At 54.8% G+C, this 25,212-nt stretch overlaps 1 protein-coding gene across 4 annotated transcripts in view; it reads right to left on the reverse strand.

The window, feature by feature from the left end:
• The window catches only part of Sema3f (semaphorin 3F), a 29,373-nt gene extending 6,163 nt beyond the window's left edge, over positions 1 to 23,210 (reverse strand). Inside the window, exons 1-9 of one of the 4 annotated variants that reach the window (XM_046431789.1) lie at positions 22,664 to 23,210; positions 22,260 to 22,378; positions 18,458 to 18,616; positions 4,735 to 4,895; positions 4,566 to 4,628; positions 4,335 to 4,454; positions 3,497 to 3,589; positions 1,851 to 1,944; positions 38 to 157 (exon numbers count right to left, since the gene is read on the reverse strand). In XM_046431789.1, coding sequence (XP_046287745.1) covers positions 38 to 157; positions 1,851 to 1,944; positions 3,497 to 3,589; positions 4,335 to 4,454; positions 4,566 to 4,628; positions 4,735 to 4,895; positions 18,458 to 18,569 — 763 coding nt within the window. In that variant the 5' untranslated portion in view covers positions 18,570 to 18,616; positions 22,260 to 22,378; positions 22,664 to 23,210. Of the gene's footprint in view, positions 1 to 37; positions 158 to 1,850; positions 1,945 to 3,496; positions 3,590 to 4,334; positions 4,455 to 4,565; positions 4,629 to 4,734; positions 4,896 to 18,457; positions 18,617 to 18,720; positions 19,561 to 22,259; positions 22,379 to 22,663 lie in introns of those variants that run through there. The other 3 variants (XM_046431787.2, XM_046431790.2, XM_046431791.1) reach the window with 3 other exon arrangements.
• Between the last annotated feature and the right edge of the window lie 2,002 nt (positions 23,211 to 25,212).

Below are 25,212 nucleotides of genomic sequence, written 5' to 3' on the forward strand. Positions count from 1 at the left end.
TGTGCTGCCCACCTAAGGTCTTGCAGATTGCACTCACCATTCAGCCACCGGGAATTATACTGATCAGTGCGCATGGCTGTCTGCTTTCCAAGTGTGCGGAAGATAGCTGCATCAGTGCCCATAAAATCAATGTACACACCAGCATAGAGTTCCTCGTCTGTGGGTAGCCAGTGGGTGAGTCAGGGGGCTGCCCTTTGTTATAGCCAGGGCATCAACCCAGTGATCCCCAGGCAGGGTCCTATCTCCACCCTCAGACTTCCCAGGGTATGACTGCATCTCCTGTAGGGTACTCTGAAGAATTTAACAACTGGCTCTGGGAGGGCTGGGAGTAATAGCAATGAACTCTGATTAGTAGCAACAACCAATCTCTGATGTAAATACTCCCACCACAGCTGATCCTGAGCTGTTATCACCCCATAAGCAAGATTGGGAAGCACTGCCAATACCATTGTACAGTATTTCTATCCCATAGATACAATAGATGAAAATAACTCCAAGAGCATAGATAATAATAAAATGTAGTAAAATAATTAGGGAGTAATAAGCTTTGAGTATTAACTTTTTGTTGTTGTTACCTTTGTTTTAGTGTAATTTATTTGATCCTAAATTTTCTGTTTTTTATTAATTTTTTTTTCAGTGCTGGGGATTAAACCCCAGGCACTCTACCACTGAGCTACATCCCCACCCCATTAATTTTTTGTTGTTGTTGTTGTTATTTGCTTGTTTGTTTAATTTTGAGACAGAGTCTCAGTAAGTTGCCCAAGCTGGTCTCAAACTTTCCTCCTGCCTCAGCCTCCTGAGTCACTGGGATTACAGGCATGTGTCACCAGGTCTTTTTTTTTTTTTTTTAAGATGGACAATACCTTTATTTGTTTATTTTTGTGTGGTGCTAAGGATTGAATCCAGTGCCTCCCATGTGCTGGGCAAGCACTCTGCCACTGAGCTACAGCCCCAGCCCAGGTCTGTCTTGATTCTAAGTTTTTATAACTTAATTTTAAATAATATCTATGTTTAACAACTGGCTCAAAAATTCCTGAAAATTTAACCACTGAGCTGGCTCCACCACACCGATTCATGCTTTCCCTCTGAGACTCTCCAGGGAAGGCCCTGTCTTTCCCATTAGACTTCCTGGTCTGGAGCCTGTCATAGGGCTAGGACCTTCTCATTCGCCAAGAAGAGAATGAGGCCCACCCCCTGCCCTAGGGGCCTTTCCCAGGCTTGCAGAAGGCACAGTGCCCAGCAGCTGCTTTGCAAAGCAGTTTGGGTTGGGCAGCCAGAAAGCAGGCAGAGTGCCTGGGCCAGGGGACAGGGGCAGCATCCCCAAAGTGGGGGATCCCTAGGGGCAACAGCTGCTCCTGAGCCAGACAGGACCTCTCCTAAGAGAATCTTCAATTGTCCCTGACACCTGCCCAGTCAAAAAACAAGCTCTCCACAGCTGGGTCAGAACTCTCCACTGGTGCTTCCCTGTGGGCCTCTCCCAGCCTCCCGGACATGTGCAGGAGCTATGGGTTGCTTCATATCGCCTTCAGTACACATTCAGCTCGTCTTCTCTTTTAGGCAGCCTAAGACCTGGAGGGTTCTGGGCTTTACATGGATCACACAGTGTGTTTTCAGGGGAGGACCTGGCCCCTCAGTGCCTCCATTCAGTCCTTCATATCACCTAGTTGCTGCCCCTCAGCTTCCATGGGAATTTGACTTGTATCCCTTCTCCCTACCAAGTGGGGCCCCATTGGGGGTTTTAGGGATAGCTTGGTCATGGTCTCTGCCCTGGGGTATTGATCCCCCTCCCTAGTCCAGTAGCTGAGGCCACATATTCAGATCGTAGGTCTGGGGAGGGTGGAGGCACTCACTGATGAGAGCTGAGGCTGTGTCCAGCTTGGGGTCATATGGACATTTGCCCTTTCCTGACTCGAGTCTCTCAGGCTCCAAGTAGAAGATGTAATCCTGCAGGGCAAAGGGGGGCTTAGCAGTGTCCAAGTCAGTCCATAGCTAGGAAGGGCATCATCAGATTCTCAAGGCAAGAATGAGCCGCCAGGGATACCCTGAGCCCACCCCCTAGAATCCCCAGGACTCTCAGGCTTGTACTCCATCCAGTCAGGTCTCTTGGGGCAGGGCCATGCTCTGGTTCCAAGGGATCTGCTTCCTAGTCTCAGGTTTCAGGCAAGACCTGGGAATCAAGTCTCAGAAGGTTTGACCTTGGGGGCTATGAGATGGGCATGAAGTGGCTTATAGGGGATAAAGATCCTCCATGCCAACTGGCTCAGGAGATGCTGGCCAAGGCCCTTTTGGGCCACAGAGGACCAACTTTTTGAGTTGTGGCTTCTTTTCCTGGGCCAAGGAGAGACTGCAGACCTGGCCAGGGCAGGGGGCACAGGTTAAGGGCCTGGGTCCTGTACTTTGCCATCAGATTAGACCAGGCCAGAGAGCTTTAAGATTGCTGTTTCCCCAGGCTTTACGCCCTACCTGTAGTCCTCAGGGTAAACAACAGGCCAAGGCTTTCCTGCCTCTTAGCAGAGCCCCCAGGCTCCATATCTCCCCCTGGGAGCCAGGAATTGGGGGATCCAGCCCAGACCACACGGAATTCACAAAGCCCTAGTGCCTCCCAGCCTAGCCTGGAAGATGATAGGAGGGTTGGTAAAGGTACTGGAACCAGGATGAGCTCCTGGGCCTGGCAGGAAAGGTAGGGAGAAGGGAGGGAGGGAAAGGGGAGAGGACAGAGACAGAGGCAGGAGGAGGTGGCAGCAGGTGGCAGGATGGTGATGGGAAGGTGCACACAGGCCCACTTCCAGTTACACTCTGCACACAATTTCCTGCACACACAGGGGCTGCACACACAGCTCCACACATGTCACCACCAGCACACAGAACCCATGGCTTACACCCTGGACACACACTCATGGAATGGAATGACCCGACTTTTCAGCATTCCCCACTACACGTGCACACACTCTATCATTCACCGGCAGCCCCTGTCCCCCTGCCCGCCCCTGCCCAGCCCCACCTTGCCCAGCCCAGATCTGACTCCTGACTAGTGAACAGACATCACCCCAGAAGAGAGCCCCTATATGTGCGTGTGCAGGGTACCAGATGACCCACAGGAGGCATGAGCATGGACACCTATCAGTCATGCATCAGAGGGCACGCACATGCCATGTTCCCACTCTGGGCACTGAAAAAAGGGTGCTCGAGAATATGTTGGTATGTGCTCATGCAAGTCTCCACACATGTTCTCAGGGTGAGGCACAGCTATCTCCAGGACTCCTGTCTTCCCCACATGGTGGCTTCATGATTTCTTGCCTGCAGGGGCCACACTGAAGCTGACAAGAATCCAGTTGGGACTGCCTTCAGTGCCTAAGAGCACTGCAGGGGAAGGGGTGGGAGTGGGGTGGGGAAACAGAGGTAGAGGGGAGCCCCTGCTGGACTGAAGGGCAGGCTCAGGATGAGTTGACCTCAGAGGCTGTGCTGCCTGGCAAAGGCCTGGAGGGATGAGGCCCACCTGGCGTGGGGCTGCGGGTGTTGGGCGGAGGGCACTGTCTGTGGCTCTGCTGCCGCGGCCTTTGACCACCTGCGTTCGGGTCCATGGTGAGGCCTGAGAAGATGAGGAACAGGGGTTAGAGCTGGGGGTGGCAGGGGCTGGGGGAGCGGGCTTGGGCTGCCAGCCTCTCACACCACACAGGCCAAGTACACACGTGAGCACAGGGCCCCCAGAGTACAGATATGCATGTGTACGTGCACGCATACACACAGGCTTGGCACACACTTACACACACATGTGCCCCTTAGGTCCAGTCGCTCTCTCTCACATATGCCCTATGAGGTCACACCAGCTCACATACATGCCCACATGGAAATGGAAAAGGGCAGAAGCAGGCAGGGTGGAGCAGAACTGAAGAAGGGGCAGCTCCCCCCAACCCCTGAACCCAGGAGAGGAAGGCAGCTGTCCCTTAGGCCACATGGCAGAAGCTGACCCAAGCATCTAGCCTCCTGAGGCCAAGGTCCCTGCCAGCCCCTCTGGCTTGGCTGCAGGGGAACAGTCCACAGACGTAGCCAAGAGAACTGTTGTCAATGTATGGGGCAAGTGCTTACTATGTGCCAGGCATAGTGCTAAGAGCTTGGGATCATTAGCTCTCTGCCTCCGCCTCACACCGACCTGTGAGAAAGGCAGTTGTTAGCCCCATTTCAGGTGGAGAAACTGAGGCTCAGAGAGTTGAACAAGGTCACTCACCCACGGTCACAGGGTTCAGAAGTAGTAGGGCTGGGGCTCATGCCCATCAGGACCCTGAAATGCAGGCATCAGTGGGGATAATACAGGGCCAGGGTGGGCCAGGGCTTACCTGAGCGCGGCGGCCACGGTTCACATAGGTGCACATAGGGTTGTAAGCTCCTGTCCCGCACACATACAGGTGTGTTCTGTTCCAGGGCTGGATGAGCCTGATGAAGTTCCCACACTCGCCCTGAGGCCAGAGAGAAAGCTGAACAGATGCACAGATACCTGCCTGGTCCCATCTCCTCTCTGGGTTCGTTCATTCACCCTGCTTCCCACCTGTGAACCCCACAACACTCACATTGCCATTCTTGCCTGAGAGCACGCACTCTTCAATGCGCTGAGGGGAGGCCGCCCAGTGGATCTGCAAGAGATGGGGGTCAGAGGGTGCAGCCTGCTGGACAGGGCCCTGTGCCCTGAGATCCCACGCCCTTATGTTCCCCATGCCCTACTTCTAAGATGGCCCTTACAATGAGGGGTTCGCGATTGATGTCATGTAGGTCCAGGGACAGCACATAGTCCTTGCTGCCCACATACATGCGGTCATGGTCCTCATCCTTGAGCAGAATTCGGTAGTCAGTGGTGTTGAGCAGGAAGTTGAAGAAGTGGGCAGTGCCTGTGGCCTTTAGCTCTGTGAGTAAAGGACAGGGCACCAGTTAGGACTTTCAGGTGACCATCCAACCACATTCCCTTTGAGAAAAAGCACTGAGGCCAAGGTGTCCCTCAAGGACCCCTCCACATCTTTGTCTTAAGTCTCTTAAATTTGATCTCCCAGAGCCTCTGTAACTTCTTCTCCAGTCCCTGACAGGCTGGGAAGAGAAAGTGGGACAGGTGGGCAGGCCAAGGAAGGAGTCACACCCAAAGCTGATTCATAGTCAGCCCTAGCTAGCACCAATGAAAGGGCAGTGGGTTTCAGGCCAGGGTGAGTGATGGCATCAAAGTGTCTTTACTCAGTGGGGGTTAATGCTCCCACGCTCAGGGTGAGGCCAGCTTCCTACATGAGCCTAAAAGGGTTAATGAGCAGGTAGGAATGGGGGTCAGGAACACATAAGACACATCCAGCATGCAGACGCTGGCATGGAGCCTAGATGCCCTATCCTCACCCTGGCTGTTCACCAGGCAGAGGACACAGTTGGTGCACAGCCAGGTCCCCACCTGGTTTGAAGCAGGCTAGCAGGATTCTGAAAAGTCCTGCCATGTTGTCCAACAGACCTCTGGCTTTTTCCAGACTCCAGTGGAATGATGACTCCAATGCTAATGATGGAATACTCAGGCCACTTTGAAGTCAGAAAGAGGCTCTCTCCTTAGTGCCTGAGAGCCCCCAGGGCTGGGGCAAGTGGCTGGTTGGGTCTCTGTTTTCTATTTGGCATAAGTCTAGCAACCTTATCCCCCTTACCCCCAAGACACTGGAAAAAAAGTCCTCCTTCCTGGGGAGGAAGGACAGGAGGGAGCTCAGCCAATGACAGACACAGGACTATGAGAAGCTGCCTCTGGGAAAGCTAAGGTGTCCCCTTGGGAAGCTCCTTCTCTGCCCACCCTCACCTATCTTTAGTTCAGCAAGCGAGAAAACGTGTGATGAGGGTGATGAATACTTGTATGCACAAGAGGCTAACGTGGCAGCACATAGAAGAGCACATGTATACGCATGGTACAGGTATGTGTGCGCGTGCGTGCGTACACACACACACACCCACACACACACCCCCTGCAACAGCTGAGGCACTCAGCTGGTAACCCACTTCAGGGGAGCCTGGGCCAGGCTTTAAGGCACCTGGAGGGAGAACAGCTGGGATCTGAAGCCCTGGGCACAGACTGAAGTTGGCACCAGTAGGTGGCTGTCCTTGACTGGCCCTGGCTGATCCTGACTCCAATTGTGTGCCAGGGACCCTAGGATGGGCTGGGGACTTTGCCTGAGAGTAGCTTCAGACAGGAGCTCTAAGATGTGCTGGGCTGGGCATGTAGGGTAGATGAGGTGGGCTGGGGGCCAGGAGCTCCAACAGCTGATCTGGAGTTCCTGTCTGGTGCTAAGACCTCACTCTGAGAGGCTGGGGGGTCAAGGTAAGGCCTTGCCCTTCCCAGACTTGACTACACAGCAACAGAGAATACAGGTGATGACCTTGGCCGGCTGCTGGGACGCAGGGACGCCAGGATGCCAAGGGATCAAAGGGCCGATTCCTGCCTGGCTATGGCCTCACCCGCCAGTCCAGCGGCGCCTCTGAAGTCCTAGGCAGGGCAGCCTGGGCACCTGTCCTGCACCTGTTGTTGGGCCACTCGGAGTCCCCCGCCTGGCCACCCAATCATAGTGACAACAGGAAAGTAAACACTCCCTTACCCCCCAGGACTGGGAAGTGGCCAGAGAGGAAGTGGGACTGCCAGCAGAGCCCCTACAGGCAGGGACAGCCCGCCAGGGGTTATTTATACCCTGGCTGGGGGCATGGCCTTGGTTATGCCCTCACTCATCCTGCTGGGCTAGGGGGTGCTTTGGGGACAATGGAGGGGTGAGGGGCAGAGCTCAAGTGGCCACGTTCAAACATAGCACCTGGGATAAGGGAAGCTTCAGACATCTAGCTCCCAGAGACCCAAGCAATCAAAATCCCTACCCTCCATCCCTGCTCATCCTTGACCTCCATAATCCAGACCCTCCCCTCTGCTTGCCATGACTACCATGACCCATGTCCCAAGTCCAAAAAGACCCCCAACCTACTCCCCAAGCCCCAGTATTCCCCAGCTTCCTCTGCAGGGGAAAGATTACTTGGCGAGTGAGGAACCTGAGTGCACAGAAGGGGGACAGGAGACTAGCCTTCGCCCAACATCCTGTCCCTGTACCCTCTCCCCTATCTGTCCCTGGGGGGAGGTAGAGTGGTGGGCGCCTTTCACTCAGTCATCAAGCACTACCACATGCAAAGCCTTGTGCTCACATATCCGGTTTATAAGTGAGGACATCAGGGAACAGAGAAGGGAAGTGACAGGCCAGGGTACAGCGGGGATGAGATTCCTACGCAGGTCTATGGCTGATGGAGGGGGAGGCCCTGGGAAGCCAGTCCTGGTGGTGGAGACCGCCTGCCAGCAGAGCCAGGACCGGAAGGTGACTCGCCCTCCATCAATAGGACACATGACTCAGGACCCTTGGACCCCTCCCAGTGGCTGCGGGATATGGCGTCAATGGCTCTGGAATTACAGGACCCTCTGGTGTCACAGGACGTGATACTTCAGTCACTGTGGAAATGGTGGCAGGGAAGTGGAGCAGGGTAAGGAAGTGATGGAACCCAAGATCGGGAGTCCTTGGCTATATGGCTCAGTTTCTAGAGAGGGCTTTGTGATCCCAGGTGGGGCACTCTGGTTCTGTGGGTCTCATTTTCCTGCCTAGGACATATCCTGGACCCTCCTAGTACTGACATTCAAATTGATCCTGAGTGGGAGTCCCTTTTTTGATCTCAGAGAAAATGATAGCCAGGCATTCTTCTGCTCTTTCCCCACTCCATGGGCATCTGTCTTGTGGGGATAGGAGAGCTGGGACAGGGTCCCAAATTCTCTGCCTGAGGAAGCAGCCTTCCTTCTAGATGTCACTATCTCTTAGAGGATATCCTCCCCCATTCCCATCCCTGCTGCCCCATTTCCTAGTGCTGGGGTGGAGAGCAGAGAGGCTATGGAGAAGGAAGGAGCTTCCTGTTGACTCAGGCCCAACCTCTACCAAATCCAGCAGGTCCCCACCCACTTCATCCACAGAAGCAGAGCTAAATCCCAGATCATTCATCCAAACTGGACTACAGAAAGGAAAACTAAAGCAGAGAGATGTAGGGGTTTCTCAGTGTCCCAGGTAGAATCAGGGCTAGGGCTCTGGCCTTATTAACCCACATCAGGAACATTCATGGCAGACGGTAGGAGAAAATAAAACAAGGAGCCCCAGGAAAGTCCTGTATTCCTAGCTGTAGAGAGGAAAACCGAGGCTCCAGGGAAAATGGTGATTATCCCAGGTCGTATACTGAAAGGTGGAATTGGTGTCTAGTACCCCCCTAACCCATACACCACAGGACAAAGGAACTGAGGGGCCATATTCATCCAAGGACCCTGGATCAGAACAGAGGTGGTCAAGTAGCCTTAGGTACCTTTCTCTGATACCCACAGTTTATCAGTAGAGGCCAGAACAAAAAGGTTCCAGGGGCCCCAGGTGGCATCAGTGTGGGTAGGGGCTGATGTGAACCTAGCCTGATCATATCCTCAGGTCAGGCCCACCTCAGCAACACTTGACCCCAGCTCATCCCGGATAGCAGGAGTGTCACCCCTCCTCCATGAACATAGCAGAATTGAGGGAGGGCTGAGGCCCAATCAAGGGTTCGTTGGAGGTCAAGATTCAAGCCCACGCAAGCTTTGACCTTGGCAGGAGGGAGGGTGGTATGCCTGTGTGATGCCTCCTGGGAAGGCCCCCACCCCATCCTCTCACCAAGGCTAGGCATGAATTGGGTGGGGCAACATCCGGGAAGGATTTTCCCCTCATAGAGGAAGGAAGAGCCTTTTCTGGCATCAGACACCTCATTTCCGCAGCCATTTGCTGCCTCCAGGCCTCTCCCTCAGCCATCATACAGCCAGGATTCTGGCCCAGAATGGCCTGGCCAAGGTTCCGAGGCAAGGAACATTCTTTGTGCCTGGGGGGGGGCTTCATCCCAGGGGTCTCCTCATCTTTAGGAAGCAGCAGCTGATGTCTTACTTTAATAAGAGGAGGCAGTAGACAAGGACGGGCACTGAGGAAATGTGCACACAGCTCTCACCAGAGACCCCAAGTGTATGAGGGGTCTGACCCCTGATGCCCATCTCTAGGATACCAGGTCTGCTGCCAGAGAGGCACAGTCTGCAGCAAAAAGAGGGTCTTGGAGCAGAGGTGAGCCCTCCACCCCCTTGGTTACAGCTCCACAAAGCAGGAGGGCCTGACTGACAGATTTCACCTCCCTGGAAGAGCTGGGGTCCAGAGAGTGACAGAAAGGTCTCTGCAGTCTCCCTCTGACCTCTGACTTCATGTGGGTTAGTACAGCCCTAATCCTGAAGCTTTAGAGAAAGGGGATTGGGGGTAAAGAGGTGGGGTGTGCTGGCCTGGGTCTTTGTTAGTATATTCCATCAAGAAGACAGACCTCATGACCTTCTGAGGTCGGAAGACGTGGCAGTGACAGGAGAGTCAGGGACCAGGCAGTCTGTACTGGACACCCCCTGTGGGCTCTAGGGAGGGGGCCGTAGCCGCTTTCACTTCCCCAAAGCTGTAAGGGGCCCCAGAGGAAAGTCCAGGACTGGACTGGCCCCCTGGCTTCCAGCCTAATCCTCTTTTAATGAGCGGCCAGCCGGAAGGCCTCAGCCCCTGGCCACAGCCCTGCAACCCTGGGAGCCCCAGCCAGTGTGAGATGGGGGCAGGGCAGCCCAGAAGCCTTTGCATTCGTGGTGTCCCTGCTCAGCACACCCAGTCCACTCCTACCCCAATGCCAAGCCTTCAACCACTGACCAGGTCAACCCAGGGTCCATCATCTGTAATGACACCTGCCTTGTGCTCTCCTGGACCTTCTGGGGCACTCACCATTTGTTGGAGGCCAGGTCTTACATGGAGCTGAGCACGGGAGGCTGCCAATGCTGATCCCTTTCCCCACCTTGGGTGTTCTGGATAGAATCCCTGGAAGCCAGAACCAGGGTTCGGCCCTGGGCTTAAGATGCCCTTGCCTGGCGGTAGGCTCCAGGTTCCTCTGGTCCTCCTAAGTCCCTCAATACTTGCCCCCCATCTTCACTCTGGCCAGGCTTTCCAGATTGAAGATCCAGAGGCCTCCCAGGGAGCATCCACACCCACTCCCCTTCCCCTCAGGCAGGTGAGCCAGGTCGGTGCCAACAAAACCAATTAAGCCACTCTCACCCAATTAGCAACTAATTATGGCCTCATAGTCCATTCAACATAATTAACATGTAAATGACTCCTCGTGTTTATATTCAATCACTACTCTGATTGAATTTAATTTAAATGTCTGAACTGGGGATCCAGTTACTCAATTTCACCACCTAGAGCTGCCACTTCTGGGAATGTGGCTCCTCCAGGGGAGAAGAACTCAAGCCAGAGAAAGGGGTGGAGGACAGTGCCACTGATGCAGGGTCGGATGGTGGCTGTCCCTACATCCTTGGCCAGGGGGTCAGGGAGATGATGAGGTGGGGAGAGCTTTCAGTGGGACCCTCAAGATGGAAAATCCTCTGGAACAGGGGCCTCTTCTTTTAAGGGCTACTGTAAACATCCCAGCTGTTCAGTAAACACTAAGCAGGGGTAAGAGCAGCCCAGCTGGGCTAAAACTCTGCTCTGTTCTTCCCTCCCATTTCAGTTGCTGGAGGGTGGGGGCTGGGGGCTGGGGCCTACAGGCCGAGGCATGCCGTTCCCACGACCGTTCTGCCCCAGTGCCCACCTGCTCCGCCCAGGAGGACAGGCTGGGGGCTGGCTCATCTCTGAGCCAGGAAGAGCCAGCCAGGAAGAAAGGAGCAACAAGGTCATCCCCGGGCACACATCAGCCCAGGACCAAAAGTTCCATACCTTGCACCCACAAGACCATCCAGTGACTTTGGACCCTCTGTCCCAGCAGATGAGGGCTCTCCAGTCTAAGTGCCTCCACTAACTCCTGCTCATCCCATGGCCCCCTGATACCTGATCATTCCAGGTCTGGGCTGGTGGTTCAGGAGCCATGAGGTTCTACATAGATACTTAATGGTGTGAACCTATGAGAATACACGTGGGGGCTGGGGTTGTGGCTCAAGCAGTAACGCGCTCGCCTGCCATGCGTGGGGCTCTGGGTTCGATCCTCAGCACCACATAAAATAAAATAAAGATGTTGTGTCCACCGAAAACTGAAAAATAAATATTAAAAAAAAAGAGAGAGAGAGAGAGAACACACGTGGGCATTTGCAGGGTGGGCAGAAGCCAATGCCTGGGCTATCCTTGGGAAGGACACAGTATGATCAAGAGAAGTCCTGGTGCGGGGGTGGGAGGAGGTGACCGGGGCCTGACAGGTGGATCACACAGGAATGTGTCCCAGGAAAGGTAAAGGGGTAGGGAGAGAGGATGGTCCTAAGGTGAAAGGCTTGCTCTGATCCATTTCTCAGGTGGAGAGAGTAAAAGGGCCTTCAGAGATGCTTCCAGTTCCAGAGGCCCCAGGGGCCCACTCCTCCTCCCACATTCCAGACCTGGCCCGGAAACCCCTCATTCCTTCCTCCACCACCACCTCCTCCTCCCAGTGACTACAAAAGACAACAAACTCTCCATGGCTCATTTACTCCGATAAATCACCCAGCTGGACAGGCCAGGATGGGACGACAGGCTGGTGGGTGTCAAGACCCTCCCCCTGCCCTGGGCCCAGCCCCCATCCCTGCTGCCCTCCTTGGACTCCTGTAGAACCCGAAACCTCTTCACATCACCCTCATAGGATGCCAAAGACAGTTTAGCCCCCTTGTCAATATATTCTGATGGGGAAAACTAAAGCATAGAGATCCGGGCTCAAGGTCAGCTTTGAGGCTGTGGCAAGGCTAGATCAGAAGCCCAAGCAGGTCTAAGCGGGCAGCCAATTAAGAGAAGGCAACAGGTATGGCACACAGGCCTAGTGCTGGTAGAGGAAGGGGTTGGTCAAAATGATATTGCAAGCATCCCTGGACTGAGGCCACCTCAAGGGCCAACCACCCAGCTTCAGTGTTTGCAGGAGTCCACAAGTCCCCCAAATTCTAGGCACTGCTCTGCTAGTTGTAATGTATAAAGTAATGGGGGGAAAACCAGGGCTCAGAGAGGCTAAGGCACTTGTCTGAGGTCACACAGTCAACAAGGATAGAACTGAGGGTTTGTCTGCCTTCAGGGCCACGCTGACTAGCTGATACAAAGCTGAGGACTCTGCCCATGGAGGGAAATAAGGGCATCCACACTGGGCCCCAAGTCGGAAGAAATAAGGTTCTTGGCTCGTTGCTATAACTTCAGAGGAAAGACCAATTGGGGTAGGAAGTCGGAGAAGGTTAGTGTTAGGAGTGGGTGAAAGCAAGTGGGGCAGAGGGAGGGAGGAAAGAAGGAAGAGTGGGGGAAGGGAGTCTGGAGCTGAGGTGTCCAGGCCCCAAGGGCTTGTGGATCGTTGCTTTGGGTTGGTCTCTGCCCTACACAGTAATGTACCAGCTGGTTAGCTCTCGTCCCTCCTGTAAGAATGCCACAGTGGCCCTAGCAGAGCCTCGTCCCCCACCACAGACTGGTTCCCTGGATCCTACACCAGCAGCCACTGCCCAAACCCCATTCTCTGCTAGGTCAGGACCAGTGGCCATGGTCTGGAGCCCAGGAGGACTCTACCCTCTCCCTCGGCAGCCTGGGTGCGGGGCTGCAGGCCTGCCAAGCGCAGGCGCCCACGTGAGCTGGGCTTTGGATTGAGGCTGCAGCCTTCTGGCATCCAGACCTCTGGCAAAGGCCCTCTTGCTATTTCTAAGAAAAATGCAGCAGGAATCCTCTCTGCTTCTCCAAGGGCTCCCTTGAGACAGGGCTCAGATTCCCAGGACAGCACCAGGCCAGGAGAGGCAAACACATTCTCTGCCCTGCTGTGTAGACGCCTGAGTGAGCAGCCCAAGTCTGGCCACCCTGACACAAGCTGCAGGAGCCACAACAATATCCACAGAGGGAGTCACTGGAGGTGATCAGGTGCCCCAACCAGGCTCTAAGTTGATCTCAGCAGGAGGCTACTTCCAAGGCACCCACTCTCCCCCAAATGCATCTCTATCATTAGAATTTTCCCACCATCCATAATTAGTGCCTCTGCCGTAAGAGAAGAGCTAAAAGTCACAAGGTTCAGCACGGCATGCCCCTCACCCTGGCTTTTCCCTCTCTGTGATCTCCTTTCCTCTGAGACGCTGTCTCCTCCAGATGAAGCTTGCCAGATACCTGGATGCTAGTGATAGGAATTCCCCTCCTGACCCCGTCCATCCAGCCTGCAGAGCTCAGGGTCCTTCTTGCAGTTCTTTCCAAGTACCATCCCCCTGAACAAAACCTAGAATTCCAGAGGGAGAGGTGTGTTCATCTTGGGGCACTCTCCCTCCTCATCTGTCAACCACCATCCTGGCCACTGAGACTTCCTTCACTGCTAGGGCAATAACAGTATTCATCCCCATTTTGCAGGAAGTAGTGTGAGCAGAGAAGTACACTACTCAGGGTCTACCCCATACCAGGTCATAAGCAAAGCAGCCTGAGCCTTTGGGATGCTGTTTCTAGGGAGTAACTACCAATCCTACTTGTCATGAGGGGAAACCAGGGTTCAGAGAGGCTAAGGCACTTGTCTGAGGTCACACAGTCAACCTCAGAGGTTTGTCTGCCTTCAGGGCCAGCCAGCTTAACCGCCACCACCTCTGCACCATAACAAATTTAAGTGTTCTATTCAGCCCTGGGTGTGGAGCTGGCAGGCTCCCAGAGTCAGGGGTCAGAAAGTTATAGCCCTGAAGCCACCTTCTGAGCTATCACTACCTCTGGAAGGATCAAGGGGTCAGAAGTGCTTACACACAGGTGCAGATAGCCACAAGGCCCCTCTGAGGCTGGCTGCCTCTTGAGCCACAGGGTGAAAGATGCCTTTATGGGCCAGGGTGAGATTTTTATCCTGGTGGTTTCTCTTTAAATTCTTTACGATTACGAAGCAGTGGGGGCTGCCAAGGAACATGATTTACTCCTTGAGCATGCACCAGCTCCATGCTCAGTGCCAAGGGAAGCTGGAGCCAGGCAGGGAGGGGCGGGCAACATGCCAGGGAGCTGGAGACGAGGCCTGTGCTGTGGAGGCCCAACCAGTGGCAGTCCCATCCAAAGCGTGGCTGGACCTGGATGGGCAACAACTGAAGGCCCCAGCCCATGGTCTGACTGAGTCAGACTGGGCCTCACACAAGTTCTTGGATAAATTCAATGACCCTGTCTCTACTTTCTCCGTGGGCCAATTGTCATCCTGGCTCATCCTAGAATACACACCGATCCCTATCAGATTAGTTCCACCTGACCCCAGGTCAGCTTCCTGAGGCCACTCTTGGCCTCAGAGCTCCTGGGTCTCTTCCTTCTACTCTGCAATTGAAAGCTCTGTGTCCCGGTTTGGCTGGCCATGGAGCCCCCGAGGGGCAAGAACAGGTCATCTAGCTCTCCAGCCTTATTCCCATCCCCATCCCCACCCCAGTAGCTAAGCCTGGTTCCAAGGCTGCAGGCCTTCCACCTTAACCCCTATTGTGACCTCTCCTGACTTCCAACCTTGTCATTTCCGAACAAGATCTGGCAACCTTGGTCCTCGGATGCACATGCAAATGATGTGAATGGTACTACTCTTCTGAGCCATTCTCCACCCAGAACCTAGGCCAAGGCAGGTGGGAGAGCAGCGACCAGCCCCACCCATTTACCCTGACTCAGGAAGGAGTCAGCTACACCTCGGGTCAGAGAGGGCCCAGATGCAGAGAGGCTCTGGACACCGAAGCCCCTTTTCTTTGGGGTCCTGGTTGTCTCATGTCTGACTTAAGAGGGCTTCTTGGCAGACACTGTTCAGTAGAATTACAGCCTGAAAATAAGCAAACTCTGATTCTGCTCCTTTAGTAGACAGAAGACAAGAGGAACCTGCCAGTGCCACACCAGCCCTTTCCTCAGGAAACAATACTATGACCACTGAAGCTGGCTCTGCAGGATCCTAGAACCCAAGCTGTAACTCATGGCTACAGGTTGTGCCACAGCATCACCAGGACCCCACCCTCCACTCTCAGTCCTGGAACAGGTTTAGGCATCAAGCAGAGCCAGGCACAATTTCAATCTTCCACCTGGGTGACCTGGGAAGCCCCTCTGAGCCTCCTTCTCACAGGTAACTAACTGGGCAGCCTCTGCTCAGGCCTGGGAGAGACTACAGCCTGGTTATCACAATAGGCACCTACCCACCCTTATTTCCATCTTTCCTGACCTCCCCTCACAAGGTGACCCTTTGTTCCTTCTCCTTTTTCCTGCCTCAGTTTTCCTCATAGTCCAACTGCCTGCCATCACAAGATCCCTCTCTCCGACCAAACATCTTTTGACCCCAAGTCCTGGCCAAAGCTAGTCCAGGCAGCAGCAGTGCATTGAAGGGCGGCTTCCTGGGAAAAAGTAAACACTCCCCAAGCTAAACAAAGGACCGGGCAGGGCCTTGCACCTCCCTACTGTTGCAGGGGATGGAGGTGGTACCCCAGGGCCTAGAGTCATCTCAGGGTAGGAAAAAGAAAAGCTTTTTCATGGAGGCCGTCTGTGACTCTGGGTGAAAGGGACTTCAGACCTTGGGAAAGTGGGGAGGGGAAGAGGGCCCCATGAATTCTCCAGAACCCAGAACTAAGAATCAAAGAGCACTTTGCCAACTCCTGAAAAACTGTCCCATTTTACCCCTCACTTGGACCTGACCTTGTCTGTGCTGCTGATGGAAGCTAAGGAGATGGGCCATAGGAGTTACCAATTTGAATGAACTCTGGGCCCCTTTGCCCTCACAACCTTCTAGTTCTAAATCTGGCTGGGGTGCCTGGGCGGGTAGGGCAGCAAGCCCAAGTCTGGCACCAGTTCCTGCCTTTGTTCCTTTATCTGGCCTGAACAGTGTGACCCCTTATGCCAGCACCTCTGCTTTGGAGGGTCTAGCCCTACCCAGGCTAGAACTGGTACTCCTGCCTGCAGCAGGACTCAGGGAAGGAGAGGTCCACCCTGGATCCTTGAGGCCTGGGCTGCCAGTTGCTATATCTATCCAAGCACAGAAGGAGAAACTGAGTCATGGAACCCAAGTGGCCAGTGGTGCTTCTGAGAACAACCTTTTCTATGCCCCTCCTGTGTACCCTGGAAGGAAAAACTCCCTTCCCCATTTCCCAGCATGTAGCCTAGCTGTGGGAGCCCAATTTCTCTAGGCCTTGGTCTTCATTTTTTTTCCACAAGCATTTGGTGAGGGCCTTCTCCTCACTGAGGGACACTTGTATATATATATATAATCAGCTGAGATCATTCAGCATGGAGGATTCAAAGTGACCAGTGCACAGTGCACACTGGCTCCCCAGGGCACTGATCAACTGAATATCCATTGTCTTTTCAGCTGTCTACCTGAGAGCACCTCGTCTCATCCACAGCAGTCACCAGCATTCAGCCAGGGCCAGGTGCACAATAGGTGCCCAAAAATCTGCTAAATTGAAGCAATTAAACGAAATACTAGAATGCAGGGCAGGTGGGGACAGGGACGGTCATTCTCTGCTGGTAAACCTGCCTGAGGAGGGGGTGGCCCCAGACAACCTCCAGCCCCACCCCAGTCCTCCACAGCATGGGGCACCCTAGGCTGGTTGCCAGCAAGCATGGCTTTTAGTCACTGTGGGTGTCGGCTTCAGAACTAATTGAGAGGGAATCGACCCAACAAGATGTGGGCGCTGGCAAGGCCAGGACACCAGGGTTCTATTTCTGGCCTCGCTTCTGCCTCTTGCTTGACTGACCTTGGCTCTGCCCTTGCTTGAGACTCAGTTTCTCTCTCTGGAAAACAGGAACAAAAGCCTTTGCCCCTTTACCCCTGGAGGTCCAAGAAGGTTAAAAGGAATGTCTTGTCCTCCCTGTTTCCTTGTGTGGATAATAACAAGAATAATACCCAGAGTGGACACAGGATCCCTAGGGTATGGAGCCCAAGCCACCCCTCCCTGCCTCTGTGAGGGAAGGAGACACTCCACTGGCCCTGCAGACACCCTGGGCAGGGAAGGACTGAGGAGTGGACCTGACCCCTTCAAGATTTATTAATCTATTCTGAAGAATTCCACCAGGGAAGGGTGGAGGTATCAGCAGAATAAATATCTCACCTACCCAAGCCTGGGAAAGGGGGGTGCTTTTCTAACCCGAATGGATTAACTCTTCTCTGATCATTTCCCAGGCCGTACTGAGGACTCCCTCCAGGCCCATCCTCAGAAATTCCAGAAGTGAGGGGCTAGGAAAGCTGATGATAGGCAGCTCACTCCCCACTCTTTCCATCTAGTTGCCTGGGTGGCATGAGGCCAGGGAGGGGCCCTATGAGGGAGGGGGAACATTTGGTAAGATGGGGGCTGGGTCTCAGCCAAGCCTGAGGAAGGAAAGGTCAGCCCAGCCTTTCAATATGGCTGCCCGGAAATCTGGCCAGCCAAGGCTGAGTTGGCCCCACCCAGGGCAGAGGAGGCTGGACAAAGTTACCTCTGGCCAGAGAACAGCTGGGGCTGAGAACTCAGCAATGACCCCGGCATGGCCACTGCCCCTCTCCCCAGGCTCAGGTTGGACTCTAGAGGCCACATCCTTCATTGAGGAAGTTGCTAGCCAGGTGAGCTATATGTCCTCTTGAGTGTGTACACCATGTATTCTATTCACCTGCCCAAGTGGGTTAGATGCAAAGATGATGGAGCTAGGGAACTAGCTGCAGACCCCAACACATCATTAAAACCTTCCAATGGCACTGGGTATGGTGGCATGCACCTGTGGTCACAGCTACTCAAGAGGACAGAGGATAGCTGGAGCCCAGGGGTTTTTAATCAGCCTGGGAATACAGTGTGGCCTCATTACAAAACAAACAAGCAAATAAAATAAAAGACAAACAAACAAATAAAAACCCTTCCAGTGATTCTCCAATCAAAGTCTCACTAGGGATCCAGGGAGCGAGGTCTCTCATAACAGCATGAGTTTTCCCTGAACCTATAACAGGCCACAGTGACTGACTCCCAGATTCCTGGGAACCCCTCCCCCTTGGAGATCATAGGAAGGCTCCTTGGAACCCATGCTCCAACAGGGGAGGTCCTACTCCTCCAGCTTGGTGAGGCTCCAGTGTCTGCCTCAATGTCTCCACCCAGGGGTTGCCCAGGACACCAGCATACACTACAAAGCAGCTGCAGGTTTAGAAGGAATAACATACCCATTTCCTCAGCTGTCACCTTCAGGGAATCAGAGACAGATTCCCTGAACACCGTGAGCCACATAGCCCAGGAACATAGATGCCCAGACTCTGGACCCTTTGTCAAAATATTTAAGTGGTCTAGTCTCCAGCCTTTTCCAGCAAGACTCCATCTCCTATGTTGCCCTTCCCACCATGCCCAGGAAAACCCACGTGGCTGTACAATCTGTCCCTTTTTTGCCCCGACCCTTCTTCTCTTTCTTGTGCAGTGGAGTCAAGTGCTCTGAAGAAAGAAAGATTTCTGGGGAAGATCAAGGCAGCGTCTTACCTTTGTATGAGAGCCGGACGCGGGGAGTGGCCTGGAAGTGGTCTTGGGTAGGGGTGGCTGACCAGACCCCAGTCAGTAGGGAAGCCCAGAGGAGGAGACCAGTGACAAGCATTGTGGGAGGGGCCTAGGGCCCAGGAAGCAGGCTTGGTCTCTGGACACCTAGGAGAGGAACAAGATTGGAATGTATGAAACACATGAGGGATTCCCTCCTTACCAACATTTCCCTTATTCAATTTCTGTCCAAGGTACCTCAGTTTCCCTACCTGAACAAAAAGAGTAATGGTGGTGGGGGAGGTCTTCACGTTTACACACCCCACTTGGGGCCATGAATGCTCCAGTGTGCAGACCTGATATATGCTCTTCTGCCTTTGTCTGGGAAAGTGTCACGGACAAACAAGACCAGGCCATGGTGGGTGGCTTGGGATCACCAGAGCTAATGAGGAGCAGCTGGAGACTTAAATTCTACCCCTCATAGAATCCTGAATTACATTCAAAGGGTCTAGCATGAGCAGGTGATCTTGGAGCCCTATCCAATCCCCAGTAGGCTCTCTCCCCTGCACCCACTGCCAGTGAAGTGGACTCATTTTCTCTCTCCCACCTTGAGAAATGGAGGAAGAGATAGGTTTCATCCCTGACTGCTCTAGCCAAAGTTTTCCTCCCAGTGGATGCAAGGAAATCTGGACCTGATTATTGGTGTGTGGAGAAGCACGGGAGAGAACTGGGAGGATAAGCAAGACACACACAGACAGCCTAAAGCAGAAGGGACAGCATCAGCAAGAAAAAGAGATGTACAGAATAGCACGGCTCAATTTTATTAAAATCAAAGCAGGAAGGACCCAGGTCAGACAGGCAGAAGGACTTCCTGCCAGGAAAAGTTCCAGTTTTGACCCTAGAGGGTGAAGAAGGGGAGTTAGGATGGCCAGTGGGCCTGGGGCAGGGTATGAGATGGCTGAATTATCTCCTTCAGACCCCCCACATCCTTAGCAGATCCAAGTTTCAATACTATGTTTTTCAAATATTGTCTCCCCAGGCAGGCTGGCTGTTGGGTAAACGCAGCCCAGCACCAGTTGTCAGAACATATTGCTCCCTCCCGGCACAAACCAGCGCCAACTCCTACCACCCCCAACACACACACACACACACACACACACACACGGAAGCATGGGTTGGGGGGGTCATCAAGAATGATAATGTAAGCCCCATTCCTTAGTCTGCCCTGTCTGTTCCCAGGGAGGTAAGACCCAGGCCCATTTCTAAGACTCTTTTGGGGGTGGGGGCACTGTGGCCTATTACGCCCCTGACATTGCTAACCAATGCTGAGGCAAGAACCAGGCATCACATCGGACTCTTAGGCCTCACTGGACAGACCCTCATGCCCTCCCAAGACCCACATCCCCTGAGCTCTTTCCTCTCCTGCCAAGGCAAACCACTCATGATTCCTCAAACAGGAAGTACAGCTTCAGGCCTCCTGGCTTATTCCTCATGTGGTGCTCTCTGTGGGAACATGGCTCCAGAATGCCTGGCACACCTCTCATGTTCCTTAAGATATCCTCCATCCCAGATGCTCCCTCTTGAGGAGGCCAGTTGGGGGTGGGGAGAATCAGAACCAGCCCCTCCCCCCAGTCTGCTGGGGCACAAAGCTAGTGCTGACGGAAAAGCAGGCTCTGATAAGGGGGACAGGTGGGAGAAAGGGCTGTGCAACCTCCCTCACCCACCTGGGAGGCCCCCCACTAACAGTCTTGGATGTACACACTTCCATACCTGCATGCCTATGCACGTCCTCAGAGGCATGACTTTGCTCAAGAACTTGACCTGCTAGTGGGGTGGGGCTCAGGAAAGCTGGGAGATACTGTCCCGGCTTGGGAGGATGCATTCTCAGTCCCTTTGAGAGCTTTGATTCTATGTAGCAGGGGGCTCATGTCAATCTGCCTCCCATCTACCCCTTCCCCATGACCTCATTTTTCTTGCATCCATTTTCATGGTGACAAAGGTCAGGGTCACCAAGGACAGAAGTTAGATTCACCCAAGGTGTCCAGGAAGGTGGGGGACTTCCCACAGTGCCCCTACAGGGACCTCCTACAATGCTCTGGCCCTTGAGAGAGGTGAATGGAGGATGCGAAGTCTGCTGGGGTCTCAGGCCTAAGTCCAGGCTCCCTCTTTAGCCTAATGATGGCAGAAAGAAGGAGAAGGAAGAAAGAAGAGGGAAAGGACTGAAAGGGAAAGGGGGAGGAGGTTTCCACAGTCCCTTCCCCTCTGTCAGCCCCTAGATGCCTTCTACTTGGCCCCAGCCCGCTAAAAGCCCCCAAATCGGAACAGATTCAAATGGGTGGACAGAGCAGGAACAGCCACCGCCACCTGGGAGCCCACCAGGAGGAGGAGGGCTGAGAGGGAGAGGAGGAAAACTGGCGGGAGGGAGTAAGGGAGGGAGGAGGAGAGAGGGAGGAGGAGAGAGGGAGGAGAGAGGGAGGGACGGAGGAGAGACGCCTGAACAAAGAAACGAGGAGCTGGGGCTGGCAAGGGGTGCAGGGAAGGGGCGGCTAGAGGAAGAGGTCCGGAGGCACCTGGGGGCTGGACAGGGGGCCAGGTGGTCGAATTGTCCAGCCTGAGCCAGACCTCCCAAGCTCAGTGAGGGGTGGGGGGTGGACAGCCTGCCTCAGGAAAGGGAGGTTGGCTCTTCTGAGCTGAGAACCGCCTAGATGGAAATAAGACAGAAACAGGGGCTGTGGGGGAACACGGGGAGGAAATTATTAAGAGCACCCCACCAGCTACTCAACCCCTCAGATATAAACCACCCCCCCACCCCCCAGCTCCTTCCTGGCGGCTGGCTCCCCCTCCCCCAACACCTCATGGACCAGGAAGCGAAGCAGCCCCAGCATAGCTGGGACTGAAACCCCGCTTTTGTGGCCAGGGTTTTCCAGTCAAGGTCACCTGGGCCTGGCTCCATCCTCCCCGCACCCCAAGGTATGCAGAGCAGCAAGGACTGAAGCTAGGGCTGCTGGCCTTCTCTCTGGCCCCCACCTCTGCACTTCCGGGCTTGGCTTCTTCAGAACTGAGGGGGAGCAGTTGGGGTAGGTATGCCTATGCCCTTGTCTTGCCCAGACACTATACCCCGTGGGGTCCAGGCACACCCCCTGAGTAGCCTGGGAAGAGGCCCCAGCTCCATCTAACAACGCTGGGCTGGGATGAGTCTCCTGATCCCTGGTCAGTTTTCCCATTTCTGCAACTAGGATAGTGGCTTCTGGGAGACAAACTGGATGAATTCAGAAGGACAAGGGGTCTCCAACCTGGCTCAGCTCCAGGGTGAACACACTGGTGCCTTCCATTTGTCCTCTCTCCAGGTGGCAAAATGCAGCTATCTCAAAAATTAGGAGTTATTTGTCCATCAAGGTCCCCAGTTCTAGTTCCAAAGGACTCCTCTTGCCAGCACTACCTAATTCCTGGGCCACCCTGACATCCTCCTGTCCTACTTGCTCCAGGCAAGCCCATCAAGCCCCTATTGACCCTGTTACACTTAAGTAGTGGGGCCCTGGGTTCAAACAGGGGCTTGACTGCAGGATCACTTCCACTTCCACATGCAGGGGACCCATAAACCCAAGCAGGACTCCCTGCTGTAAAAGCAAACCCAAGATGCAGCTGAGGGTCAAGGGGATGGCAAAATGCTAGGAGAAAAACCTCTGAGTTGGCTGTGTTCCTGCCCTACTGATCAGGGCAAACCCCTACCCCCGTGGGTGCTGCCAGTATAGCGCTTTCCTTCTGACTGACCCGGTCTTCAGATAGGGACACTGAGGCAGGGCAGGCGTACCTAATGCAGAAGAGTGCTGCCTCAGGCGTTAATGGGAAAGAAAACTGAAAACAGGAGAAGGGGAATCGGAACTCCAGCTCCAGGAGCGTGAGGGTGAAGATATCCACCTATTCGGATCCCTGCGGGTGGGGGAAAAAGTTGCTTTGCACACTGGTGACCCCACAGGCCACATCACCCAAACATCCATGCATCATTATACAGCCCCAGAGCTAAGGGGTCCGGGCCGCCGGGACAGGTACGAAGCCCACCCTAGTCCTGTAGCCTCCTGCGTCTTCGGGCAGTGCCTCGGCTTGCCGAGTCTAGCTCACTGGACACTTCTGCAGAGTTGCAGTGCCGCGGATCCCAGAGGGGTCGCGGGGTGGCCCGGCCGCCTGCCCACTCCCTCCGGTTACCGCTGCACTCACCTTTTCTGAGGCGGCGGGGCCTGGGCGCCCGGGCGGTGTCGACCGCAGTGGTGGCGGAGCGGCTCTTGTTGGGCCGGCCCGCTCTAGCGGCCCCCCGGGGCCATGGCCCTGCCCGCGCCCTCTTGCCGCTGCGCTTGAGCACAGATCCACACCGGGGCCGCGGCTTTAACTGGTTCCGCGGGCTTGGGGCACGTCAGCAGCCGAGGCCCCGGGCCCCAGCCCGGGCCATGGGAAGGATCAGGGGCGCTCGGGGCCGCCTCCCCCGGGGCGGGCTGCGGGCGCCCCCTGGCCGGCGCGCCGAGGGCGCATTCCCCAGCGCGGGGCGCGGGCGGTGGCGCGCGCTCGGCTTCGGGGCGCTGCGCTTGCCTCGGCCGGGTGTCGCTGCGCTCGCCTGGCTGCTGGACTGGGGTCGGGCGGCCGCGCTGGGCTGCACGGTTCCTCGAGGCGCGCCCTGGCCCTACGCTGCGCTTGGGGCTCCTTGGACCGCCGCGGTTCGTTCGCTTTCTGCTCTGGTCTCGCGGCCGCTGGCGGGACAGGGCGCTCGGAGCCGCGCGGGGAGCGCCAGCAATTGGCCGCCCGTGGGCGACATTTGCATAGCACGGCCCCGCCCCGCCCCGCCCGGCCGGCCCCACCCCCGGGGCGGGACCCGCCCGGCCGCCGCCCCGCCCCCGCTCCACCTGTCCGCGGGCTGGGCTCAGCGTTCCCAGGCGGTGGGCAACCTATGCCAGGGGAGGCTAATCTGAACCCCGCATCCCCGCCCCCGCTTCGCGGGCGGCGCCCCCGCCCCGCCCTGGCTTTGTCTCTCCGTGGATACACCGTGCACATCGCTACTGGTGTTTACCCGGGCACTCAACTCCCTGGCGAGAAGGGCTGGCGCCGCCGGGAAGCAACCAGCCTGCGCTCACCTGCGCACCCCCTTCAGCGTCCCTCCTTCCCACTCGCCGCCAACCGCGCCCGAGGCACCTAGCTTGAACCCAGCAGCGCAGGACCTGGGACTGCCCTGGCTGCTCAGCAGGTGGCGGTGCAGCCCCTGGGACTCCTGACACTGCTGGACCTTCCCGCGGGCCACCGCCTCTAGCTTAGGGCCAGGTCGGAGCAGTCCAGCCACCAGTTCTGTCCGGCCACCAGATGCTCCCCCCATTCCGTGATCACCTCAATAACCAGCTCTATTTCAAGCCAGCAGCTCCCAAAGACTATCCTTTATAATTCCATATCCCAGAGAAATCAAATGAACTGAGGCCTCTCCTAAAAGGAACACTTGTTTTCAAATGGCCTTGTGATAACCCAAGGGCTCAGCAACTGAACAGGGGCTCACTTTGACCTCAGGAAGGAACCCTCTGCTCAACCGAACCTCCAAGGTCATGTCCTCATCAGCCAAGACCACTTCTCCCTGCCCTATGCACTTTGCCAAGGTCCCCAGAGATTCTGGCCCTCTTTGTCCTCTGCTTCTTCTCTGTCTTCTACTCTTTCCTTCCTCAACTCTTTTCCCCTCTCCTCTTCTCCTTCCTCTCCCTCTTCCTCTTTCTCCTCCTCTCCCTTCAGCTTTGTCTCCTTCGTTTCCCTCCTCTTCCTCCCATAATCTCTCCTTCTCTTTCCCCTCCTTCCCCTGCCTCAATCTGGCCCTTTCTTCTCCCTCCTCCTTTTTCTCCTGTTCTTTCTTCCTACTCTTTTTCCCTTTCTTTCTCTTATCCTTCCTTACTTCTGTTCCTGGCTAAGACTCCTAGGAGCAAACCTCTGTCCCTCTGACCCATTGACTGAGTGACTATAGTGTAGTGTGGGACAGGTCATAGGATCCTGCTGAGGACTCAGGAGCAGAGTGCTACCCACATGCTTTGAGCAGAGGCTGGGCATTTGAGGTGAGGAAACACCAACTGGGGTTATGGTACCTGTGGTGACAGTGTCTGCACCTCCTCTCTCTGTCATGCTTCATTCAAATTGCTGTGACGCTCAAGTGGTAGAGGGCATGTTTAGCATGCTCAAGGGCCTGGGTTCAATCCCCAGCACCAGTGGAGGGGTGGGGAATGACAATAAAACCCTGTGACAGACATCCTTCTTTATCCTCACTCCTCTGTACCATAACCACCACTGAGGTTATTACCACTTTACCACTACCACAGCAGCGAGGTCACCTTCACTATGGCTTCAAGCACCCTCTCTTCCATCCTTTCTCAGCTTCCATGGTGTCCTCATAGCCCATCCACTGCATCACCACCCTGGCATTATCAGCATCATCATGAGCACTAAGGCAGAACTGTGAGGACCTGACAACACCTACAGGTTGCAGGGTCCAGAAGGAAAGAGGCTCAACTGATTTGTTCATGAAGTTCTACTTAGGTGAACTGGAAGGGGAGGGACAGAGGCAAGGGGAAGGAAAGAGAGTTAGATTTGAGCCTCATTACAAGATGGAAGGCCAATTTCTCTCATAGATAATTTGGGGACTGAATAATCAATCCAAAAAAAAAATTAGTATTATTGCAGCAGTGAATCCTCACTGAGTCCTTGCTCTGTGTCAGGGGTAGGCTAAGCATTTTGTATCATTGTAATGTGTT

The sequence above is a fragment of the Marmota monax genome, unplaced genomic scaffold, assembly GCF_021218885.2.
Source record: "Marmota monax isolate L192 unplaced genomic scaffold, Marmota_monax_Labrador192_F-V1.1 WCK01_AAM20220418_F8-fsc00022, whole genome shotgun sequence".
Classification (NCBI taxonomy): domain Eukaryota; kingdom Metazoa; phylum Chordata; class Mammalia; order Rodentia; family Sciuridae; genus Marmota; species Marmota monax.